Source organism: Pezoporus occidentalis, unplaced genomic scaffold, assembly GCF_034315485.1.
Source record: "Pezoporus occidentalis ecotype Australia unplaced genomic scaffold, CSIRO_AGI_Poc_V1 ctg220, whole genome shotgun sequence".
In the NCBI taxonomy this organism is placed as follows: Eukaryota; Metazoa; Chordata; class Aves; order Psittaciformes; family Psittacidae; genus Pezoporus; species Pezoporus occidentalis.
Genome location: NW_026914073.1, coordinates 1,527,251 through 1,549,923, shown reverse-complemented (window position 1 = coordinate 1,549,923; position 22,673 = coordinate 1,527,251). Strand labels below are relative to the sequence as shown.

The following is a 22,673-nucleotide window of genomic DNA, read 5'->3' as shown; positions in this document are numbered from 1 at the left end:
TGCAGGCATATAGGAGGCAGGCTTGGGATGCAAGCACCTGGCATGGGATGCTGTGAGATCACAGTGGATGCTGTCCTTTCAGAGACACACAGTGTAGGAATCAGGACTGCAAATACATGCTTTTAGTGTAGGAATTTCTTTTGCAGTCAAAAGAGACGGCAGGGGCTGTTGGGCAATTTTGCCCTGGGTTGTGGATTTAAGAGAGGATGGTACTACAGGGAGCAGCCATAGCCATAGGGAGCTGGAGATGTTCCTGTCAGATGGGTACCTACCATTGACAGGCCGTATGCCCATGCTGCTCAGGGGACCAGAACTGCCAGTCTCACTGCCACTTCTCCAGTGGGGATCTGCATGGCCTCCTGCTCTGGTCATACCACCCCCCGAGAGGGGTGGCAGGGACCCACTGTGGAGTCGGTACTCAGAGTGCGGTAGGCTTGGCTCCATCACTGCCTCCTTCTTGGGAACCAGCTTGGGGTTCTCCTTCCTCCTCAGGGCATCAGCTTTGGTGGCTTGGGAGGGCTGCATGGCACTGATAGCAGGGGAAGACCTTGTGGGAAGCAGGCTGGCGGAGATGGGGCAGGACCGGCTCCTGGGAGGCTGGGTCTCTTCAGCTCTCTCCAAGGTGGGTGAGGAAGAGGAGTCCACGCTTTGAAAGAAAGGCACGTTGCATCGCACGGGAGAGTAACTGCCCAGGGGGGACGGCCGGGTTGTCTCGGGGGCAGGCTTCTTAATGCTGCTGTCATTGCGGGATGCAGCTCCATCCACCGAGCGCTGGGTCAGCAGCGTGCTGTGGGCTTGGCTCCTCGACACTGCTGCCTGCTCCGCCGAGGTGGTCGAGGCTGAGCACTGGGCATTGGAGGAGATCTGCTGGCTGGCAGGCCGGTTGCTGGACAAGCTGTAGAGTTGGGAAAGGCTGGAAGCGAAATGGCTGTGCAGGGCACGGGCCTTGGGTGGCTTGTTGAAATGGTGCTGGAAAACAAAGGGCTGGATGGGCAGGGTCGTGGGACGCTGGTCCTTGCTGTAGCGTACCACGGGCTTGCTGTCTGTGCCACCACCTTTGGGAAGAGAAAGGGGGACAAGGTGTAAGGATGGGCAGAGGGACAAACATCATCAGACCAACAGATCAGAGCCAAAAGGGAATGTGCTGTCAGCTTCAGGAGGATGAGCTAGAGGCACATGCAGAGTCGTTCAACACTGAACTGCTTACACAGATCATAAGCTGGCAGGGTAAAGACATGTGGCCCCAAATGCAGAGCTCCTAGCTGTTGACAGCTGTGTGATATAAGCATTGCACCAAGAGCTTATCTCCCCTGGTAAGGTCACCAGCTTCACATTCCTTGACTATCCCTTTCTCCCAGGACAGCCTAAAGTCATGGCCCCAAGTGCCTGCCCTCAACCTGCAAGATCTCTTATGCTGAAGGACTGTCCTTTCCCACACATGTTGAGAACTCACCTAGCTGAGCACAAGCATTGCTCCAATAGCACTGCAGCTCTGAATCCTACATTGCACTTGGTGCTGTTGGAAAGGCTGCTGGATTTCCCTTCTCCCTCCCTCTTCTTTCCCTGTAATTGTTCCCCCTCTGAACACACAACTCCCTTCATCCTCCTGCCTGTGCCAGACCTAAGCAGGATGTTCCCAACCAAATCAGGATCACAGCAGAAACAGGAGAGCTTCCAACACTGGAAAGCACAGGTCTGCTCCATCAAATGATGGGCAGGGATGTCCTAAGGGAGCGCTCTAGGCTGATCTCCTATGTATGCATGCCTCCAGCTCCTGGTAGGGTCACAGTATCCCGAGGTACACCACAGAAATGTGACACAGTACACAACACACACAACACTGGGTGCACACATGGGGCTGACTGGGATCCCTGATCACCAGTCGCAATGCATCCCAGTGCAGTGCAGCACCTTCTCTCTTGCTTCCCCCTGACTCTTCCAGCCCACAGCAAATCCTGGGACAAAGGACCCATCCCAATCACAGCCCTGGTGTTACCTGGTGCCTGCGGGGTGTGCTAGGCCTCTCTTCCTATAGCTAGCTTTTAGCTTTTAGGCTTGTTTTCTTTCTAGTCCATTCTCAGACCCTCTAGGCTTGCATCCCCATCAGGGCAGAGAGGAAGTGCTGGGATATATTTCCCTGAGAGCTCCTATCTGTCTACTCCTCCCTGAACAGCTCTTGCTACTTCCAAACGCTCTCTCTGCAAACCAAGAGGGCTTCCCCTTGCTGCCTTCTCTCAGCTGCCTTCCCTACCGTTCCACACCAAGCACACGCTCAAGACTCAATAAACAAACTGAACAGTACCTAAAAGACTCTTGCTCCAAAGGCCAAAATCTGTCCCACCTGCCATGGCAATGAATGCCATGCTCTTCCTAACTCCTGCCAGAAATCTACAGGGCATTAAATGAAGACAGTCTGGTCCTTGGCATGTTAGGGGCTGTGTAATGCATTTTAGACAGGCTGTCACCTATGACACAGGCACAAGAACTGTCTAGGGCAGAGACAGAGGTCTGCCATGATGGACAAGTGGCCATATCTCTAATAGGGCTGTCACAGATCCTCACAAGGGCAATCGATAGCAATATCAAAGTGGAAAGCAATTCATGCAATTCATGCATTACAGGCTTTCCTGCAGGGGTAACTATGACAATTACCCTCCATGGGTACCTTTGCTGCAGTCCAGTGCAGGAGGGTACAACCAACATATTCTGGCAGAGATTCACAGCTGCTCTAATCTCTGCAGGACTCATGATTTAAATCCTGGTAGAAACTGTGAGATCCCTGACCCTGCACTGAGAGGAGACTGATGGCTATCCTTCTCCACCCTTGTCACATGTAGCTCTGAAGAAGAAAGGCTAAAAGCTCCTCAGCGGCTCTCTTCCCTTCATCTTCTGAGAATGACTCCACTGAGCATCTTCACACCTCTGTCTTAGGAGCTAAAAGTGAGTGATTGCCATGGACTGGGGGAGTACAGCACCCTGGAGGGGGGACAATCCTCCAAGTTGTAATGACATGTCCTCACTTACATGATAGAGGTTTGCACAAAACCGTAAGAGGCTTTAGAAATACAAGGACAAGACACTGATCTGGGACCATTGCACTGATCTGGGACTGAAATAAGCACAGTAGGGCTTTGTCCCGGGGGTGGTAGACTGAGAAACGAGCTGCACAGGCACTGGTCTCCCATTACTATGCAGATTCATCTGATGCTACTCTCATGTCCTGAAGAGCAGCCCTTCTTTTACTTCTCCATTCTACCTGGTTTGGTCCTTACCGTCTGCTCGGGCTCTAACATCTCTTTGTCCGTGGCCACCAACAGAGCCACCTGAGAAGCTGGCATCTGCTTCCATCAGCAGGGAGAGAGAGGCTTGCTCACCTGCCCCATGCCCACTGGGGACCTTCTCACCGGAGACCGAGTCTTTGGTGGAACACAAAGCCTGGCTGTCCCCGAAAGCATGATTCACACAGAAGCCCTCACAGCTCCGATTCAGGCCATGGATGAAGGACATGGGTGGAAGACTCTGGCTGCGGCGAGCTCTTTCTTCAAGGAAGGTTGGGCAATCCCGCTGTGTCTCAGGGATAGGTGAGAACTCCAAGGAGGAATCACCGCTGGACCGGAGTGGTGGGGAGGTGCCGTTCTTTTTCCTGCCTTTAGCTAGTTCAGCAAAAGATGTCACTCGCTTTGGGGGAGAGCTCTGGATGGGTATCGCTGGGCTTTCACTCAGCTTGACCGGGCAGCTCACCATGCGCTCCAAGGAGCCCAGCCTGCCACTGGGACTCCTGTCCAGGTTCTGATCATAGCTCCTGGAGCGCTGCCGGCTTGTGTTGAGGTTAGGTGGTGACACGTTCACATACACCTGACCCTCAATCATGTTCTGGGTGGATTCTCCCTTCACCTCTTCTTCACTGTGCTCCACATTGCCCTCTTCTTGAGTCAAGTCAGGCCTTCTAAACAGATAGTATTCAGTGGCCTGGGCTGGGCTACCTTTGGTATGGTCTTCTGAGCAACTAGTTATGGAAGATCCTGCCGGGCTGGGGGATGACTGGGAAGACAAGTCACACGTGACTAACTTGTAATAATTCTGAGTAGCCACAACGAGCCGTGCTTGGCTCTGGAAGCAGGCAGTGAGGTCCGAGCTCTCTGAAGCGCAAGGCTCACAGTGGAGGTGGTAGGAGTTGCAGTTAGCATCAAGGACGGGTGAAGAGGAGTGTTGACACCCACATGCCTTCCCTGAACTCTCTGGGTTATGCGACTCGCAAGACATCTTGGATTCCGTGGGTGATGAATGCAAATCCAGGTAAAAAGCCCCTGTGTCTGAGTGGCTGCAGAAGGAAGAGTCACAGGACAGGTTGGCTGAATTCAGGTTGGATTGAGACTGCCCATTCATTTTGTTGTAGAGAGCGCTGAAGTTCACCAGTACCCCATCAGAACTGTTGCAGGAGGAGTCACTGATGTAGCCCATCTGCTGGTCAATCACTTCAGACTGACTCGATGAACTGTAGCAACGACAGTGTGGGAGCTCCGAGCTGGAACAGCTGCATGTCCGGCTGTGCAGAGCATCCTGATTCCTCAGGGATTCACCCGTGTTCTGATTCCACTCCTGGTCACCACTATCAAAGGAGAAGCTGGAGGAGCTGCCACGATGGCAGCTGCAGTCATCCAGGTCCATGCGTTCGGAAGCCTGGTGGCATCTGTTTGCGTTGTTCCTCTTCTGGATGTCGTCACTGCTGATTTTGTCCTCTTGTCCATCCACCACACCGGAGCGGCTGGCCATGTTCCAGGATTTCACAATGTTGTTGGAGTCGTGGAGATGGAAAGGGGGCAAGGCCAGCTCGTGCAGATGAAAGGGAGGTTTGCCAGCCACAAGTGAGTTGTGAAGGTGGAAAGATTTTTGGCCCAAGTCATCCCCAAATACACCGAGGTCTTCACCCTCAGTCAGCAAGAACGGGTTGTGTCTCTTACTGACACTAGGGACAATCAAATCCCTCCCTTTGCCTTCTTTGTTGTCTGAGGCATCTGCTGAGGTTTCGGAGGTGTGGAGAAAGCTGCTGTAGACCAAGGAGTCAGTCTGTGAAAGGTCTCTGTCTGGAAGGGCAGAGGTCCGAGTCACGCTGAGCTCTGGCTGGCAGAAGGGGTTGGTCCTTTTGCTCATGGAGCAGCACTGTCTGTCAGGGACCTGGCAATGGACCAGGGGAATGTGATGGACAATCAGCGTCTCGCCAGTCAGTTTGGGTGGACTATCCATGGTGGGGAATGCTCTTCAGGGCATCAGTTAAGCTGGTGCTACCCATGGACAGGTAAGGCTTCACATGAGAGGCAGGGAAGACGCTTCTCATAAGGGAATTCAGATACCTAGAGAGTGAGACAGAAACACAAAGGAAGTCACCTCTCAGGAAAGGCAGTGACTGTTTAAAGTACCCTTGATTTGTCTGAAGCCTTCATATGCTGACAAGAGCCAAACAGAGAGGTCCTTGTGAGCACAAGTACCAGAGCACTAAGTCCTGAGTTGTCCTTCTTCAGGGAAAGCATCACAACGTAAGACAAACAAGTCCCCCTCCCTGCAGACTCCTGGGACAACACTTGTGCTTTCAGCTGACCCCTTAAGCTTATCTGAAGTGAATAGCTGATTTCACTCAAGTGGCCAAAGGGCTGCACAGGCTTTGGGCCAGCTGAAGACCTCACTGCGGATGGCACTGTATTCTCGCAGGAAAACATGCAGACAGCACAGGGCCTGACATGAAGTGCTGCACTCTGATGGAAGCAGCTCATCTTCTACACTGGATTTGCCTCTCTTTAGAAACCTCGAACTTCCCTTTAAGAACCAAAGAGTGAACTGCGCTGCCAGACCTTGCAACCTCAGAGACACGCAGGTCCAGGCAGAGAGTGCAAAGCCAGAACAGACTGGAATGGGAAAACAGTAACAACCATTCCTCTCCAAAATCCATGAAGTCCTGAGCACCTTTAACGGTGCCAAGGGAGCGTGCCAAAGCATGCAACCCCTTATGCACACAAGGGCTTCTTATGTGAAAAGGAGTGGATGACTTCAGTGCGGCCGTGGGGAGCCATTGGTGATGGTTACATAGGTCCCATGCAGCACATTGCCTTCTGCTGACCTACTGGTGGTTAAGCTTCACCTCAGAGTAGTTCCTTTTGTGATCTGGGGTGACTGGTTCACAGTTCTCTGACACTCTGCCACATTATCTGTGGCTTGTATCTGGTTATCTTATTACCTGCTGTACTTGATAACAGTACGACTGCCACAGACCTCAACCCCAACAGCTGTACAGGCAGGGCATTAGGAGCCCCAGCTCCCTCAGAGTTCAGTACATAGCAGGTTCTCATAAAGCCAGAGGAAGATGTTCACCAGCATTCTCTATGGAAAAACAGAGGATGTTCATTCCTCCTTCCCCACCTAACCCAGGGGTACAGCCTACAGGCTCCTCCAGGGCACTCTGAAGGGGGTTTCCCTCCTGCCTTCCCTTCTACACATCAGAGATGCAGAGGAGTGTATGGGAGAGCAAATAAAGCAGCAAGGAGAGGGAGAAACCCCAAAAGACAACAGTGATCCAGGATGATCCTGGGGGAATAAAAGCTGACTTAGTGCTCTCATAAATCCCCCACTTGTTCTGAAAATCCTGGCTGAAATACCCTTGGTCGGCAATTCATGTCCCATATCTCATATGGGCATCCTCAGTACTCACAGCCTCCTGACACCATATAGCAGGATCCAGCTCTGGCCTCCAGGACCCCAGGTCTGCTGCCAGCGTTGCCCATTAGACTCCAGAAAGTGCCATTCATGTTATCTATCTTTGACTACCTTACCCCAGCATTTGTGACAATGATGGATTGGATGATAATAGACTTGGAGCAGAGCTTCAAAGGCACATGGGAACCAAGGAGGGAAATCGAGAAATGTGGGATAAATTAAGTTAGAACAACAGAGTAAACAATGAGACAGCTCAATAGAATGATCAGGAACTTCAGCTCTTTCAGCTTCATGGCATTAGAATGGCAATTGAAAGATGCTAAAAATAAATATCAAAAGAAGCACTTTCCTCCCACACATAGTAGTGCTTCTCACAGACATGGGATGATGCTGGCAGGAAAAAATATATAAAGATGGAAACGGACCTAGCATTTACAGCAAAGAACCAATGACGTAAGATTTAATGCAAACACCCGGGTTAGCATTCATACAAGTCTTGTGGTATATCAGAGATCATCATGAGACCTACCTGGGGAGCACTAACAGTCATGCCTGCTTCTGCTGGGATGCTTCCGCAGAGAGGTCACCAGGACCACTTGGAAAACATCCAGCTGGATTACAGTGCCACCATAAACTCTCCCCCACCTATTAGTCCCCCTAACGCCCATATCACCCTTCACTCCCCTTTCAGTGACTCCTCTGTCTTACAAGTCTTTGGCTCCTCTCCCACAGCACTCATCACAGAGGCTGAGAGGAATGAGACTGTGCTCACCCATGTTCCTGGGGGGGAGATCTTTTACATCAAGGATTCCCCAGATCACATTGTTCAAGAATCACTGTGGCTAACAGCAGCCTGTGCCTCTGTGCCTAGCACACACACATGATTAAAGTGGTACTCAATAGCTGGGGTATTCTTCATGCCCCCCACCATTTGGACCTTGAGAACCACTGGTGGTACATGTAGAAGCCCCAATTTATCCTGTCTCTCTCTGCCTTTGTAGCTGATTGTTATGCTTAAATCACATCCCTCCCTAAGCCTTTTATATATCTTGAGTGTTTCCACAATGCAACCACTTGAAAAGCATCATTTTGAGGACAAAAAGACCATGATGAGAGCGCACTTCACTGCTGAAGCTCTGTGTCTCTGCTGACTCTGGGAAATGGCTGCCTTGGAGCCAGCTCCCAGCACCAGCACCAGTTCGCTGACGAGCGACATACACTTCACATTGGTGCAGGCTCTGCTGCGGGAGGACAAGTCCTGCACAGGCACACTTTGACATTTGCCAGCAAAATGTCAGGAGAGCTGACACACGGCCATTTCCCAGCTATCCCTCCCAGAGCTCTGCCTGCAACACACAGCTCTGCCCAGCTATTCGGTCTCAGTGGCAGCACAGGCTCCCCGGGTGGACTGTGATTCACTGGCTGTCACAGATGCAGCAGCAGATGGATGCCCCCTCTGCTTGCACCCACAGCCTGCTCCCAGCACAAGGCTCAAAGGCCCAATATCATGGGTGGCACAGAGCCAGCTCCTGCTGGGAGCCATTCTGATAGCTTCCCTAGGGATATGCATGGCTTTTTGTGTGCTCTAGATATCCCTCTTCTCACCCCATGATTGGTCCTGTATTTGGGATGCGCGGAGGTTGGCAATGGCATAGCCAGTGCAGGGATTATTCAGTTCCAGAGGACCCTTCCTGGCTGTATCATCCCTTGACATTCCCTTCCCTGATTCTGGAAGACTGTAGAAGGATCCTTCCTGTTCCTATTCAGTGTTTGGTAGGCTGGGATTGATACGGGGATGTAAAATCCAGCAAAGAGAGTAGTTTCAGGTTCCGCTGGCTTTGATCAGATCTTTGCAAAGCACTCACACCCCTTTGCAAGGGGAAATTTCCCAATGTGCGTATGTAGTGTGTATATGAACACATTTTGCCAAATCAGTTCATTCTGCTTATTTATTTGCAACAGAACAAGCCCACAGTGTATTGAATCCTGATCAGTCCTACACGTACAACAGCAAGCACAGCATCCAGCGATGATCCCTGCCTAGAAAAGAGCATCATGGTACTGAAAGGCAGGGAGGCATGCAGGGGGCACCATGACTCCAGATGCATCAGTACAACAGCCATTTTATCTTCAAATGTCAAAATCCTTTGCCTTCTCCACACTGACACCACCTGCTCCTACATGGGAGATGCGGCTGTTTATTCAGTCAGCTCTTCCTTGGGGTGCTAAGGGTTACCTGCAGAATGCAAAGGCCAGACATTACCTGTGTACACTCCATTCCAGTCAAAATAATATGGAGCAGAGAAGGATGTTTTTTTGTGAGACACCTACGGTGTGATGTGGAATTGCTCAGCAATGCTTGTACCCCCATATGTATATATACATATATATGACAGAAACTCCTTAGCTGCAACAAAGCTCTTGGTAAACAGAAGGAGGTGAATGCTGAGCAACAAAGGATGGGTCTGACAGCTGCTTATCAAGCTGGGTTTGTGATTTAGAAAAGAGGCAGCACCCTGCGGGTAACAGGGGCATGCAGCACCATGAGGAGCTGAGCCCTTCAGGCTCTGCACTGTATGCTTTTAAGTCTTTTCTGAGCACTACACAGAGACCTCCAAATCCCTCCTCTGTTGTACCCTCAAAGACTGAACACATTCTTGTCTGTTACTGCTCCTGACACTCTTTTGGAGTTCCATCACTGGTTGTTTAATACCCTGCTCTGCTCAGCGCTGTCAGCTGCATGCACGGAGCAACAGTGTTCAACACACCGTGATGCAAGTTTCCTCATGAAATGTAATGCAATTCTGCTGGAGGCATGCGAAGATTTAAGAAATAAGGTATGATTTAAAAGCAAAAAAACTGCACATACAGCAGGGAGGATAGAAAGGCAGGAGCAAGACCACCAGAACTGCCTCCTGGAGGCAATGCTGGCTTTTTGGAGGCTGGCTTTTTTGAACAGGTTACTCTTTCTAAAAATCTCAGCCATTTCAGCTACAAAATTGAATGGCCAATGGAAACCTTTAACTGTAAAGGTTCTTGCTGCCTCTTTCTTAATGGCTATGGTTTCACTGTCATCATCATCATCTTCCTCAGACAGACCCAATCCATCACGTCACCCAAGGGTAAAGATGAAAAAACAGGGTTAAAAGCTGGTCGTTCAGATTCATAGATGATCCAGCAAAAATCCTTTTGTTTTTGAGCTGCTCATTCTTTGAGGGTTGTTCCATGTGAATCCCTGACTCCTGCAGAGCATTTGCATTAACATGCCTGAAGAAACCACACACAGCTGTACAAAATGAGCACCAGCAGAAATGATGCAAAAAGCAATGGTTTGTGTGAGCTTGCAGGCAGGGGCAACGTTCAAACATCTCCTCTTTGCTCCCTGGGGAGAGGGAGGTTCAGTTTATTTCCTGTAAGTCCACATCCAGGCAAACCAGCTGGGAGATGAAACTAGACTGAAAGACACTCTTCAGACAGCATGGGAGATCTCACAGCCCACTGGTTCCAGCACCAGTTTCCAGGATCCTGGTAATGCACTCACTTAGTCTCTGCCCCAGCTTGGCCACTCCAAAAGCTGCCAGAAAATACTGAATGAGTAAAAAAAACCCAAAACAAACAACCCCAAAACAAGCCAAATAAACAACAACAACAAAAAAACCACCCCAAAACAAAACAAACAACCCAACAACAAAACCCAGGAAATTTCAGAGAACTGGAAAGCCTTCAGGGAGCAGCACAGTGAGGAGGATGGGGTCAATGGCACAGAGTGAGTGGCCCAGGATCTGAACCATCAGGGTGAGTAAGAACAGGGTGGAGGTGAGGAAGCCTGTACAAGGTGGGACTAGCTGGTGGTATTTGTTTGGACATCCATTTATTTCTTGCCAGCTAACACATCTCTGCCAAATTCATGCCTTCATTAAATGCTTTAGCAAATAATCTAGCATGTGTAATGAAAGAAAAGGTGTAAAAGGAAATACTAGCTGTTTGACTCATCCTAAACCTCCAGCTCTCCTTCCCTGCCTCTGGGAACAGGGAGCATAGTGAAGGTGGTCTGCCTGGTCCCGGGGTGAATACCTTAGAGCTCAATGTATAAAGTGGGCTGCATCAAGATAGAAAGACTAAATACTTCTGAGATTTCTCATGCTGGTTCCTCTTGTGGTGCTGAGCAAGTGTGACTCCTGGAAAGATCACTTCCCTTTTCTTTCCACAATGAGGTGCTGCCTAGGCCAAGGCTTTTTCCAGCGGCTTCCAGGACAGCCTGACTAAGCCCAAGATTAATGAATGTATTGTTACATCCCGGGACGATACAGGATTATGTGTTCAAAATGGAAACTGCAGCGCGTGACAATCGATCACAGCCCTTGCGCTCAGGGCAGCAAGGAGCAGCGCAGGTCAGCGACAAGGGGCTGGCTGAAAATAAGCAATAGGTAGTATGTATATTCTTGCTGATGACACAACCAGCATGAGGCAGGTGCTGCCTCCCAGTCAGAGGAAAAGCAGCCCCAGCTGCTTTGGGCATTTTGAGTTACACAAGACGTCAGAAATAGCTCAAGCAGCAGATCCGTAGCAGCCAACATGAGCCTGACAGTGACCGAACCCGTTTCTCCCATTTCTGTGCTCTCTTGCTCCGTGACTCATCATCTGGCATGTGGCACTCTGCAGGAGCCACTTACAGGTCCTGACTCATGAGCATCCACTGAGGTGATCTAGGCTGGAATCAGCTCCTCCTCCTCTTCCCTACCAGCCATCCTCTGCCCCAGCCTCCACTGAATATGCTCCTAATTACTGTATGCAGGCCTGCAGAAGAGAAGACGACTCGGATGTTTCTAGCTGTTAATAACACACCAAAATCACTGCTGAATTAAACTGCTGCCACTCTAAATCCTTTCTTATCACAGACATTCTAGTAGCAGGAGCAGCAGGAGAAGGGACTACGTTTCTATAGAACCTTTCTGCATAAGCACTCTGAAAGCACCTTTAAGATCTTAGAAAAGTAGAAATTGCACAATTCCTTTCTGAAACATGGATCTGGTTGTGTGCTGGAGCCTGGCTGCTGCAGGGCTCCCTGAACACTCAAGGGCCCACACATAAATTAGAAAAAAAACATAAGTAAATGAAACTGCTGGGCAGAACCAGCAGCTGAAGATGCCAAGCTTGACTCCTTAACTTCATGGCCTTGGCCAGGGCTTAGCTGCAAAAGCAGGGCTGTCAGCTGGCTGCCTCATGAATGTGCTCCTTTTACAGACCTGCACAACTGAGGATCACTGGAACCAGTTAGTGACAAAACCCTAGCCAGCAGCTGTGGGTGGAACAGAGCAGCAGAGTCTCAGACTTGCACTTTTCCCACCAACTTCTATGCCTAGGAGCTGTGAGCTCAAAACTCTCCACCACAACAGCCACAGGAGGGCAGGTAATAAAGTGTCCTGCTGAGGGAGTCAGGCATTGAACTCAGCACATGAATCAAAGCCACCTCTCTGTGCCTGCAGGCATACAAGATGGCAAAACTGCTCCTGAAGTCTGTTATACGGCTACATATAGTGGTGAATGAGCAGCTGCTCTTGCTCAGGTGTGCATTGCAGTGGCAAAGGCTCCTGAGATGATGGCAAGAGGTGAAGAGGGCATGGATGCTTCATATGGATGGAGATACTCCTGCCATATGGATACTCCATCCATATGGATGGAGATGCTTCATATGGGTGGAGATACTCTCAACAGCACCAGAGATGTCAGGGGTTGCTGGAAAATCTGAATCATCCCTAGAACTGCTTTGGAAGGACCTCTCAATGAGAGGTCACAATTCACTTCCAAGAAGCCATCAGGACTTTCCTCCCTAACATTTACTGGCATATGGCTTCAGACATTATTGTCTGCATGCTAGACCATGGCAAGGCAGAGGTCCTGCTTGTCCAAGGCTCATGGAAGGCTAATTTCAGAAGGAAGTTTCATTTGCACAAAGAAAAAGCATATAAGGACAGCTTCATGTCAGGTAGTCCTAGACGCCCTGTCACCATAATGACTTGGGGAAAAGAGCCCTAAAAGAGACAAAGAAGGGCTGTCTTCACAGTGAATAAGATCTCACTGGAGTACAGGTCAGCATCCATACAGACTCCAGCTGCTCCATGGCTTCATGCCTCAAGCAGTGAAGGTATGAAGTGAAGGTATCTTCTTCCAGATTTAAACTGGCATTGTATTTCTGTCCAGACCATGTTTTGCAGGCATCACAGCTGTAAAATAATCCTGAACCCTCCTGCAAGGCAAAAGCATCAAGTGACCACTGGAGAAAGCCCCACAAATAAGGAACTCACTTTTGAGATAACTCAGTTAAAGAGGCTGTAAAATCACACTTACTGTTTGTTCAGCCTGGAGCCCCAGGTATGTAGGAATGACTATCAAGTGAAAAATAAACACTTCTGGGATGGCAGGTTACAGATGTAACAATCTCACATAGCAGCAAGGCAAAAGCAGAACAGGCAGCAAATGTGGCTATGAAAGAGTGAAGTAAAACCACAGCAGGGAAAATATATTGAGATAATTAAAGTAATACTCCACAAGCCACCGTAAATAAAGCAGCAAGAGATGTCAAAAAGCCCCAGCAGGAATATTTTCAGCCTTGAACACAGCGGTGGTGAATGGTTTGCTATCATTACTAGATAATCACGTCCCAGTGAATAGAAGCAATACAGGTATGGCATTACCTAGCAACGATGGGCATCAGTTCTGAGCAGCTAGAATGCCTGCATCTGCAGAGCTGAATTGTTTTTAAATGATGCAATCCTACACAGCTTTTAATACATGCTGTGTGCAAGCAGATCAGGAGCAATAAATTCAAGCAGGAACAGAAAACATCCCAGCAGCAGCCTAGTTTTATTACACGTTTCTCTTCACAGTCACATCTAAACGGTTTTTCAAACAGCAGCTACGTCCAACAGTGGACTCCTGCTAAGACTGTAGGAAACCTTAACCCTTCCTAGCTCTACATTGTTCTGCTAAGATCAGAAGCAATAACTGTACACACAGGAAGAAATGTTGGGTCTCTTCAAAGCAGGAATATGCAATAAGCAATTCAATGCTCTGAAGGCTGGCAGCACCCTGATTTGGGGGTGATAGCATGCTACAAAGCAAAAATGCTGAGATTCAGCCCAATAAAGGCAGCATTTGGTGGGACCCATGCATGAAATTTACCCTGCCCTCTGAAGGACAAGAGGATCACATACACTTTTGCTGCTGATATCCAAGCACTTTTAGACCACAGGCTGGACTTTGCAATCCCTTGAAGGTAGCTGGAAGAAAGGACCCTATAGCACAGATGTTTGAAAAGGGAATTTGCCTGATGACTGTGCGTTTATTGACCCTGGTTTGAGCAGGCCCCTGAACAAACCGGTCCTCTGCAGTCGTGCCAAAATGCTGTCTGAATCTCACTTAAGTGAAATTCTGGTGGGAAAAATGTTTATGTCTAGAAGCAGGTTTCATAACCTGCCCATAGAAAATTAGGAGCCTATACAAGCATTATGACATATTCTTGACATCCCTTAGTGTGTCCCATTTTCTTTTCTGAAGTCTCACATCTTTTAGGGCTTGTAACTTCCCGAACCAGTGAGTTCCACACCAGGTTACATGCCCCAATCAGCCCTTTTGACCATATGCACATTTGACTTCATTGCTTGTCCTTGGGCTAGGGCTGGGAGGGTATCATATTTTCTACTATATTCACCAGCTCTCTGAGAAGTCCCAAGCTTTTCATTCTGCTCACATACAAGAGTATTCCCAGATCCTTGGTCCAGTCACCAAGCACTCTCCAAGTGCCTTCCTGATGTGGGATGTGTTTGTGTATTAGCATGGCCAGCAGCAAGGCAGAACTCAAGAGGATCTGGATGAAACCGCAGCATCAATTTACGTAACAGAATATTTTCCATGCAACAGAACTAACAAAAGGCAAGCCAGAACCTTAATAAAATACTTATGAAGCAGACCAGACACTCCTAATGATTACACATACTTTTCTTCTGAGGAGAAACTTCTCCCTTTCAGGGGCTAGCAACCCAAACCAAACTGAGCTTGTAAAACCCTATTCGGGACAGTTTATTTTAGGATATTGCTCCATGAGATAGCTCATGTGCTAATTACGCTTGGAATGACTGGGCTCAAGAGAGCATTAAGGGTCTAACTAACTAAATCTGATAACCCTGGATTAACCGAGGTCTTCTACTGAGGAAAGTCTTGCTAGACTGCAGTGGATGCATAGACCTATTCACTAGGGGGAAAAAAGAGGGCAAATGGGGATAGTCAATGGCTCTGTAGTGGAAGAGCAGGTTAGAGTCCCAGGGGACTCTACTGAAGGGTTGGCCATTCTGCTTTAATCACTTCAAAGCTGTTCGAGAGGGCTGAGGAGACACCTTAAGACTATGGGTTCACAGATCTTCCAGCTCACAAGAAGAATTTGTCTCTCTTAAGCCTTGCACTGAGATGGGCCCCAACTCAACTCAACCAGGAGGTTTCAAAACTCTGCAATCTGTGAACACCAACTGTAGATGCACTGGGTACTCTTATTCACACAAATGCCAAGCCATTTGGGAATACTGTTGGGCTTTGAAGTTTGACAGCAAGATTCGTGGACTAATTAGTCACAGTATGTGAAAATTATTCCTATTATCAGTTTCATATAATCCTCCTTAATTTCCTGGAATACTTCCATGTTACAAGCAGGGCACTGCTTAAATCGTTATCGACTTTCTCCAGACTGTTCATTATTTTATATCATAAACCTCACAGATTCCTATTTAACACAAATAATTTCCATTTCCTCAGTCTCTTTCCTTATGAGAGTTTTCCAGAACTTTGTGTAGTTTCCTTGGCAGTTTCTCAGTTCCCTCCAACTCTGCAGTCATGCTTCTGAGCTGGGGTAGCTAATTGCACACAGTTTCCCAATCAAAAGTGGGATGTCCCCTGCTCCCTAATGTATTAACATTAGAAGATTCTGCACCATCATTTTCCATCTCATTTTTTAGGTACCTTAGCATTCATATGTAGATGCTCATCAAGTGAAGTCCCTTATGAGCAGGGTGGCATCCAGGTTCTTCTTGCAGTTTAATGACATCAATGGGTTTGAAACAATTTAATGAATTTAATCAGTTTAATGATTTGGAAACTGACAAAGTGTACTTGTGTGACTGTCTTCTGTTACATGCATTTACATAACTTAGCATCAAGCTTAAAAGGAAAAAAAGTAATTGAGGTTCACAACAAGACTAGCCTAGAATAAACCAGTGGATTTTTCTTACATATCCGTTCTCTGAGGAAAGCAGTTTCTTTTTCTTGTGCAGTATGTTTTGGGGGGTGTTTTCTCCCTCAGATAACACAGATTCTTGGCATAGGCTTGTGGGAAGAGGTTTCTCATATCCCTGTGCAAATTCTCTTTGTAGTCCTCCAAGAGATAAGAGGGCCCTGAATGTCTGAAGGATATTTTCCCTGTATTAAAATTATATAAATATCTATAAAATTATGATATTTGCTTCATTAAATCAGTGAGGTTTGGTGGCTTGCCCCCATGAAAGATGATTCCCCTTTTGTTTTGATGGGCAGGCCAAGAGGCTGTTGTGGTTTTTCTTTCCAACCTCAACTCTTGCCAGTGGGAAAGCAGACAACAAGGCAAGCAGACCAAAATACGGGCTGTTGAACATGTTCTGTCTCAGTGCTTCCAGGCCAAATACAAATGCATTGCTTCAGTTGGGGTGTTTTTCAACCCTGCAGTACCAAGCCATCTCAGTAGCACAAAGCCTGAGGGAGGCTGGGGTTCTGGAGATGTGGACGTTCTGTGGTGTCTCTGAAGCTTATGCAAAGTCACCAACAGAAGTACAGATAACAGAAACCCCCATGGATCAACAACTACTATCAGTGTCTCAACAAGGTATGGCCAAACGAACTGAAACTGAATGACGCGTGACTAGAGCACTGCCACCTTCGTGCATTAACCATCCCCATGACATTGCTTGTCAGTGTTGGCACATACCTGTTTCTGGCAGTTCCTCCTCTCCTCCTTTGTTACTGTGCCCTGAACCGGCTAGCCTTACTGTACTAGAGTTTAGAGACCTCTAAGGATGTCCTCTTCTGCTCCACACAGCCTCACCTTTCCTCTGCCCCAGCTTTCCCCCAAAACCAGGCAGCCTAAGAGGAAATAGGGAAGTGCAGCACACACGAACAAAAAGACTGACAGGCTTACTGTAATAAGTAGCAGTCATCACCTTCAAAGTGCTTTATAAATACAGCAATTGTAAATAGCAAGTGCCTGCAGAAATGAAAATGAAAAGGAGCCGAACACAGGAGGAAACATCTGGATAAAGAAGATGCTCTCTGCAACAGCCATTTCAAGCAGATGGAGGGTAGATCTCCACAATAGGTGAAGTTAGATGCCACTGGCTGTGGACAAAAGAGAACAGCTTGTTGCTCTTGTCTCTTTCTAGAACAAGGAAATGTCACAGTCAAGTTCTAGAAAATGGTTAAGTTCAGATGCATGCTGAAATCCTCTTGATATTCTTCTAAAGGGTCTAACTACCCATGATAAGTCACATTCAGGCAAGAAATCCCTTGGAAGTCACCACAACAACTCGCACACTAACAAGTGGTGAAGGAGAGATCAACCAGAGCCAGGCGAACCCCAGGGCAGGTGTGTCACTCCAGGTATTGGTCATTAGAATGACTTAGGAAAAGCCAAGGAACATATGATGTCTTGGACAACGATATCTTGGACCAGGGATATGAATTATTTACGTCTCCCACTGTATCTCCTCATATGTAAGCTTATGACTCTGCCACCTGTGTTACTAGAAAAGGTCTGAGGGTAGGACTACAGGGAAAAATGCTGTGTAAGCAGACACTGGAACTAGCCTCGCTACTAAGAACAGCAAATTACACTAGCAGAATGGTCCAGAGAAGTCATTCTCCCTGCTGAGAAGGACATCTGTGAGGAAAAGCTATGCTATCTAAGCTTACACAGAAAACACATGACACTGCAGCATGAGGCACGCGTCCCTGCTCTTCAATATGGGAACCTTAGAGAGGGACTAGAAGAAGGTGGCTTGCTAAACAATTCAGGTGAATTGGACCTACTAGACAAAAGGAGGTTGAGTAAGTATGTGGTTTACCCTGCACCAATGAAGGCAGAGCAGAATGGAGCACAGCCTGCCCACTTAAAGCGTTTAGATCCCACTTTTCAAGAAGTGAAGGCAGCTGGTGCCAGTTTACAAAAGAACAATGTGCAGTTCTGGTAAAACTGATGAGATTAATCTAACTATGTAGGGAGCAAGGACTTCCTGCTCTGTTGATGAATAACACCTGAAAAGCCTGTTCTCTGAGGTCAGAAGGAGCTGAGAGAGGTTATCTAATTGTTACTGAACTGAGTCTCTTAGCCGGCAGTCAGGAGCACAGATTTTCCCAGGTCAACTGCATCACAGTTAAGCAACTCATCAGCTCAAACCTCACGTCACAACTTGAGTTCTTGTGAAAAATTCATTTTCCTTCAGCTGTATGCAGGATTTTTCTCCTGGCTCTGGTATGCAGGAGAGCTCCTGAGTATTTGCAAGAGACACAGATGCTCAGGTGAGTCTCTCGCACAGCTGGAAGGCAAACTCTTCCAGTCTGGTACCCATCCCTTGTCCATGTGTCACATCCTTCCCCAAGAAGCATGGTCTAATCTGAGATACCAATGGGTCTGAGGGAAGAACCAGGTGAATATCTGTTCTATATTTGCCAAGTTCTTCCCCCCAGGCTCTATTTTTTTTTCCCTTGTAACTCCAAGGGGATAAAATCCCCTCTTGCCACGGGGAACTGCTAGCTCTTATCACTCTATCACTCTATCACACTGGCCCAAAAAGCACAACAACAGAGCAGTGACACTTGCTCTCTGCTCCCAGAGAGCATCTTGTACTGGAGCAGAGAGTTTGGTGGCAGTGCCAGTTTCCTATCAATTGCCAAACGTCAATACAAAGCATTGCTGCCATCACTCAGGTATTTATCACTCAGAGGTACTGCCAGCCCCGCACACTCAGCATTGCACAAAGACCAAAACACAGTCTCTCCCCCAAGAGTTCAAACTCAGAGGGTGAGCCCCAGCCATCACCTGTATTATGGCCACTTACCTACATTATAGCTCTGCCTTCTGTCTCCCTCCCATTTACAACTTTCGACGACTACACTGTTTTGGGTTTCTATCTCTTATCTGCTGATACAATCATGAGCAGCCTACTCCAGTAAGAAATATTTGCATGCATCTGATGGATAGAAAAAACATTGTCTAAATGCCCCTGAGGCTGCAACACAACTGTGGTGGAGAGAGGGAGAGTTTGCGGACAAGCCTGCTCTTGCAGGCTTAACAGATGTGTCCATGCTTTGACCCACTTCTTTCAGAAAATGAACATTAAAATCACTTTTATCAATAGAGAAAACTAGAGCAGAATCAGGGTCTTGAGCAGTTTTGACATCCCTTTTCTTTTGGAGAGTAACCAGCTTTCAGATGACTGCTAGGGCATGCAGGGAACCTGCTCAGCAGATAACACAACAAATCCCTGCTGAGGCTAGTTACCAACACAGCTGTCATTGACCACTGCTATGGATTTCAACCCCTGCCAGCCAAGCTCCCTCAGCCCCTTCAAGCCTTGTCCTGCTGCCTTTTACATAACTCTGGAATCGGGTGAACTTCTGCCTCTTTTGGACTTAGGGACTGAACTGCCAGGAGCACTTCATTCACATCACAACTCTTCCCATGAAGCAGTACAGGCAGAACACAAGTGAGCTTTCCCACCACCAGTTGTATTTTGAAGGCTTCACAAACACAGGGACAATATCTCCTCATGCAATATTGTCCTAAGATTCTACAGCTCATGGGGAGGCACCTCCACCTCTGATCCTCCACCTCTGTCGTGGTTTAAACCCAGTCAGGTAACTTGTTCCCTCACTCCCAGTGAGTGGTGCCGAGCTGACAAGAATCGAGGTCCGTGTCCCCCCCCCACCGGGGCTCTCCGCTTCCCCGCTCCCGGAGGAACGGGGAGGAGGATCGAAAGAGTGCAACTCCCACGGGTTGAGACAAGAACAGTCCAGCAACCAATGTACACAAATCACCACTGCTACCATCAACTACAACAATGATAAGGGAAAATAACAAGGGAAGAGAATACGATACCACCAGCCAAGAAAATGAGTTCCACCCGGAAGACCGTGTCCTTCCGGGTAACTCCCAGTTACCCCCCACCCTGGGCATGACGTGCTGTGGTATGGAATACCTCCTTGGCTAGCCTGGGTCAGGCGCCCCGTCTCTGCTTCCTCACAGCTTCCCCTCCTCCCTGGCAGAGCATGAGCCTCACAAAGTCCTTGGTCAGGGTAAACATCACTTAGCAATAACCAAAAACATCGGCTTCACCAACACTGTTCTCAGACTGGAAGTCAAAACACAGCCCTGCACCAGCTAACACAAAGGAAAAACATGACTGCTACTGCTGAACCCAGGACAACCTCTCAACCAACTGCACAGACTCCCCACATCTCTCACTTCTGGTCTGCTTTTCCTGGGTTTAACCACCAATACTATGTCTACTGAGACAAGTTATCGCCCAGCATCTGCAATAGAGAAAGACTTTGGACTGAGTATCTCAAGCTGACCCAGTTTGTATTAAACAGCAGGTTAAAAAGCAAACTGCTCTGTAATGAAACCTTTTTAATTTTTAAAGAGCAGATCTCTGGTGTATTAGGGAAAACAGTTACAAAGCCAACAAGAATAAAGAGCTTGGAGAAGTATTGCAGAAAGGACTGTGAATGTTCATTATAAATAAAAGAAATATCTGGAATCACCTAACAAGGTGACGAAATTAGGAGAGCAGAGCTCTTGACCAACCTGAATGAATAACCACACCAAGAAGGGTATTAGACATAAGTAAAATAGCATCTTTCGTGCTGTTTGGCAAGAAGAAAATCGAAGCTGCGGCAATCACAGGTTAGATAATACAGAGAAAAGAGGGTGCAGAAAAGGAAAAGAGCTTTATAAGTGGAAACCAATTCAGGAAGATGAATGCACTCCAGTCAGAAGGACAAGACATACTCGATCGCAGAACAATGAAAGAAGAGTTGCATGATCACAGCTGGCAACGGGGCTCTTGATAAAAATACCTGTGTGGGAAGAGAGGAAGGAGGGGAAGCTGTATGGCTGGTGAATAATAAGGATAAAGTCTGTACCTCTTCTAAAAGAGGAGGGGAAGTGACCCACATTAGATTTATCAGCCTGCCATTAGTACTACATAAGACTTTCAGAAAACATTGGAAAACAATAATAAGGCCTAGAAATAGATGAAAAATGGGGCAAAGCACAACACGGGGTTGGAAAAGGCAGGCTACTGTCTGGCTATCAGGATTAACACCAGAGTAAGATCTTGACTTATCAGACCAGAAGAAAATTAAGATCTCTGGGACAGAGAATTAGTTCTTTGTTTGTTATCACAGCCTCAGACACCTGAGAGGTGGCAATGGAGCTGCGGGCAGGTCATTCCCAAGTCCACAGCATCTTCTTCTGGGCCACCTGCATATTCTGCAATGCAGGTCCAGTGCATTTTGTCTTCAGCATTCTGCATTAATGCAGAGAGGAAGACACACAGCACCAACAGATCTCCTTCCTGTGAATCATGTCAGTTTGCTCCAGTCACCATAAGCTCTTGCCCATCTTTTAAGCATCTGAAGGTGGAGATTATCTGCGCACTCTCACTGCTTAACAGATGCTCCTGTAAGAGTGGTACCTACTAGCTAGGCACATCTGTATGTCCTGGGGCCTGTTCCCATCCCACACAGCAAAGGAGGCCACATTACCTCCTTTGGTAAGCACTGTACCTGAAAACAGTACACAGTTTTCCTCTACACCCCAATACAAGTATGTGTATCCTTCATAGGTATGGCGGTATCCTCCTGTTGCATGTACTGTCCTCCAGTCCAGAATGCACCATGCACAGAGGTGCTGCTCTGCAGCAGCACCACAAATGCAGCCTGGGACACATCTGCAGGATCATATCCCACTCCCTCCTCCCATCAGGCTGTGTGGGACAGAGACCTGGAGACACAGAGAGACTTCCCAGGTCCCAAGCCAAGATAGGGATGAGAAGGAGCTGCAGTTCAGGGATCCCTAGGATGTTTGCAGGACATTGCACAGAGCTGTGAGAAGAATGCAATCTGTTCTGTGGTTTTGGTGGAAACCCTCTCTTTCCCACTGACACCCTGCACTGAAATTCTGGGTTTATCTCCTTCCAGGAGAGTTTCCCACTCCATAGGGAGGAAGAGGGAGCAACCTCTTTTTTTTTGCAGCCGCGAAATGGTTTCTCCAAGAAAACTGCTGTAGGAAAGGCTGTGCTGAGGATTGCTCCCTCCACACCCCCCATGGGGCTGCACACAGCACTGACCATCTCAGGGAACACAGTGAGAGGCTGAAGAATGACAGTGCAAATGACACATTTGCATTCCCTGACAATGACAGCCCTGAATTTCCTCCTCTGTGCCCTCTACCACTGGTCTCTGACCCAACCCCCCCTTGCTCTGCAATGCCCCTCACGTCTGCCTCTTCAGCTCCACAGTCCTTTGCCAATCATTTAGTATTTTATCTACATTTTTCCTACTACTCCATTGCTCATTTTAAGTCTAAAGATGCTTTATCTGAATTATTCTTGGACATTGGCAAACTGCACAAAGTTTTTGTGAATAGTTTCGGCTTGCCAAACTCACTCTTTAGCAACATTGGTACACAAGGCTGCAGGTAGCTGGAGGTAAAAAAGCAGATCTCTACTTCCCCCATACTCCGTACACCTTTAAGACACCCATCAACCCAGACCCTCTACAATCTGTTCCTCAGCAGCCAGTATTAGTGTAACTAGCATTAACACACATTCTCCTCAAACACCTGCAACTGCAACCCTGCATGCTCAGCGTCTTCCACAACCCCAAAAGAC

At 47.9% G+C, this 22,673-nt stretch overlaps 1 protein-coding gene across 6 annotated transcripts in view; it reads right to left on the bottom strand.

Moving 5' to 3' along the window:
* Positions 1–22,673, bottom strand: part of RUSC2 (RUN and SH3 domain containing 2) — a 53,144-nt gene that overhangs the window by 12,751 nt on the left and 17,720 nt on the right. For 5 of the 6 annotated variants that reach the window (XM_062620438.1, XM_062620440.1, XM_062620439.1 and 2 more), the window contains 2 exons: positions 3,273–5,351; positions 273–1,055 (listed from right to left, as the gene is read on the bottom strand). In XM_062620438.1, the coding sequence (XP_062476422.1) occupies positions 273–1,055; positions 3,273–5,244 (2,755 nt within the window). In that variant the 5' untranslated portion in view covers positions 5,245–5,351. The remainder of the gene's footprint in view (positions 1–272; positions 1,056–3,272; positions 5,352–22,673) is intronic. The other variant, XM_062620441.1, reaches the window with a different exon arrangement.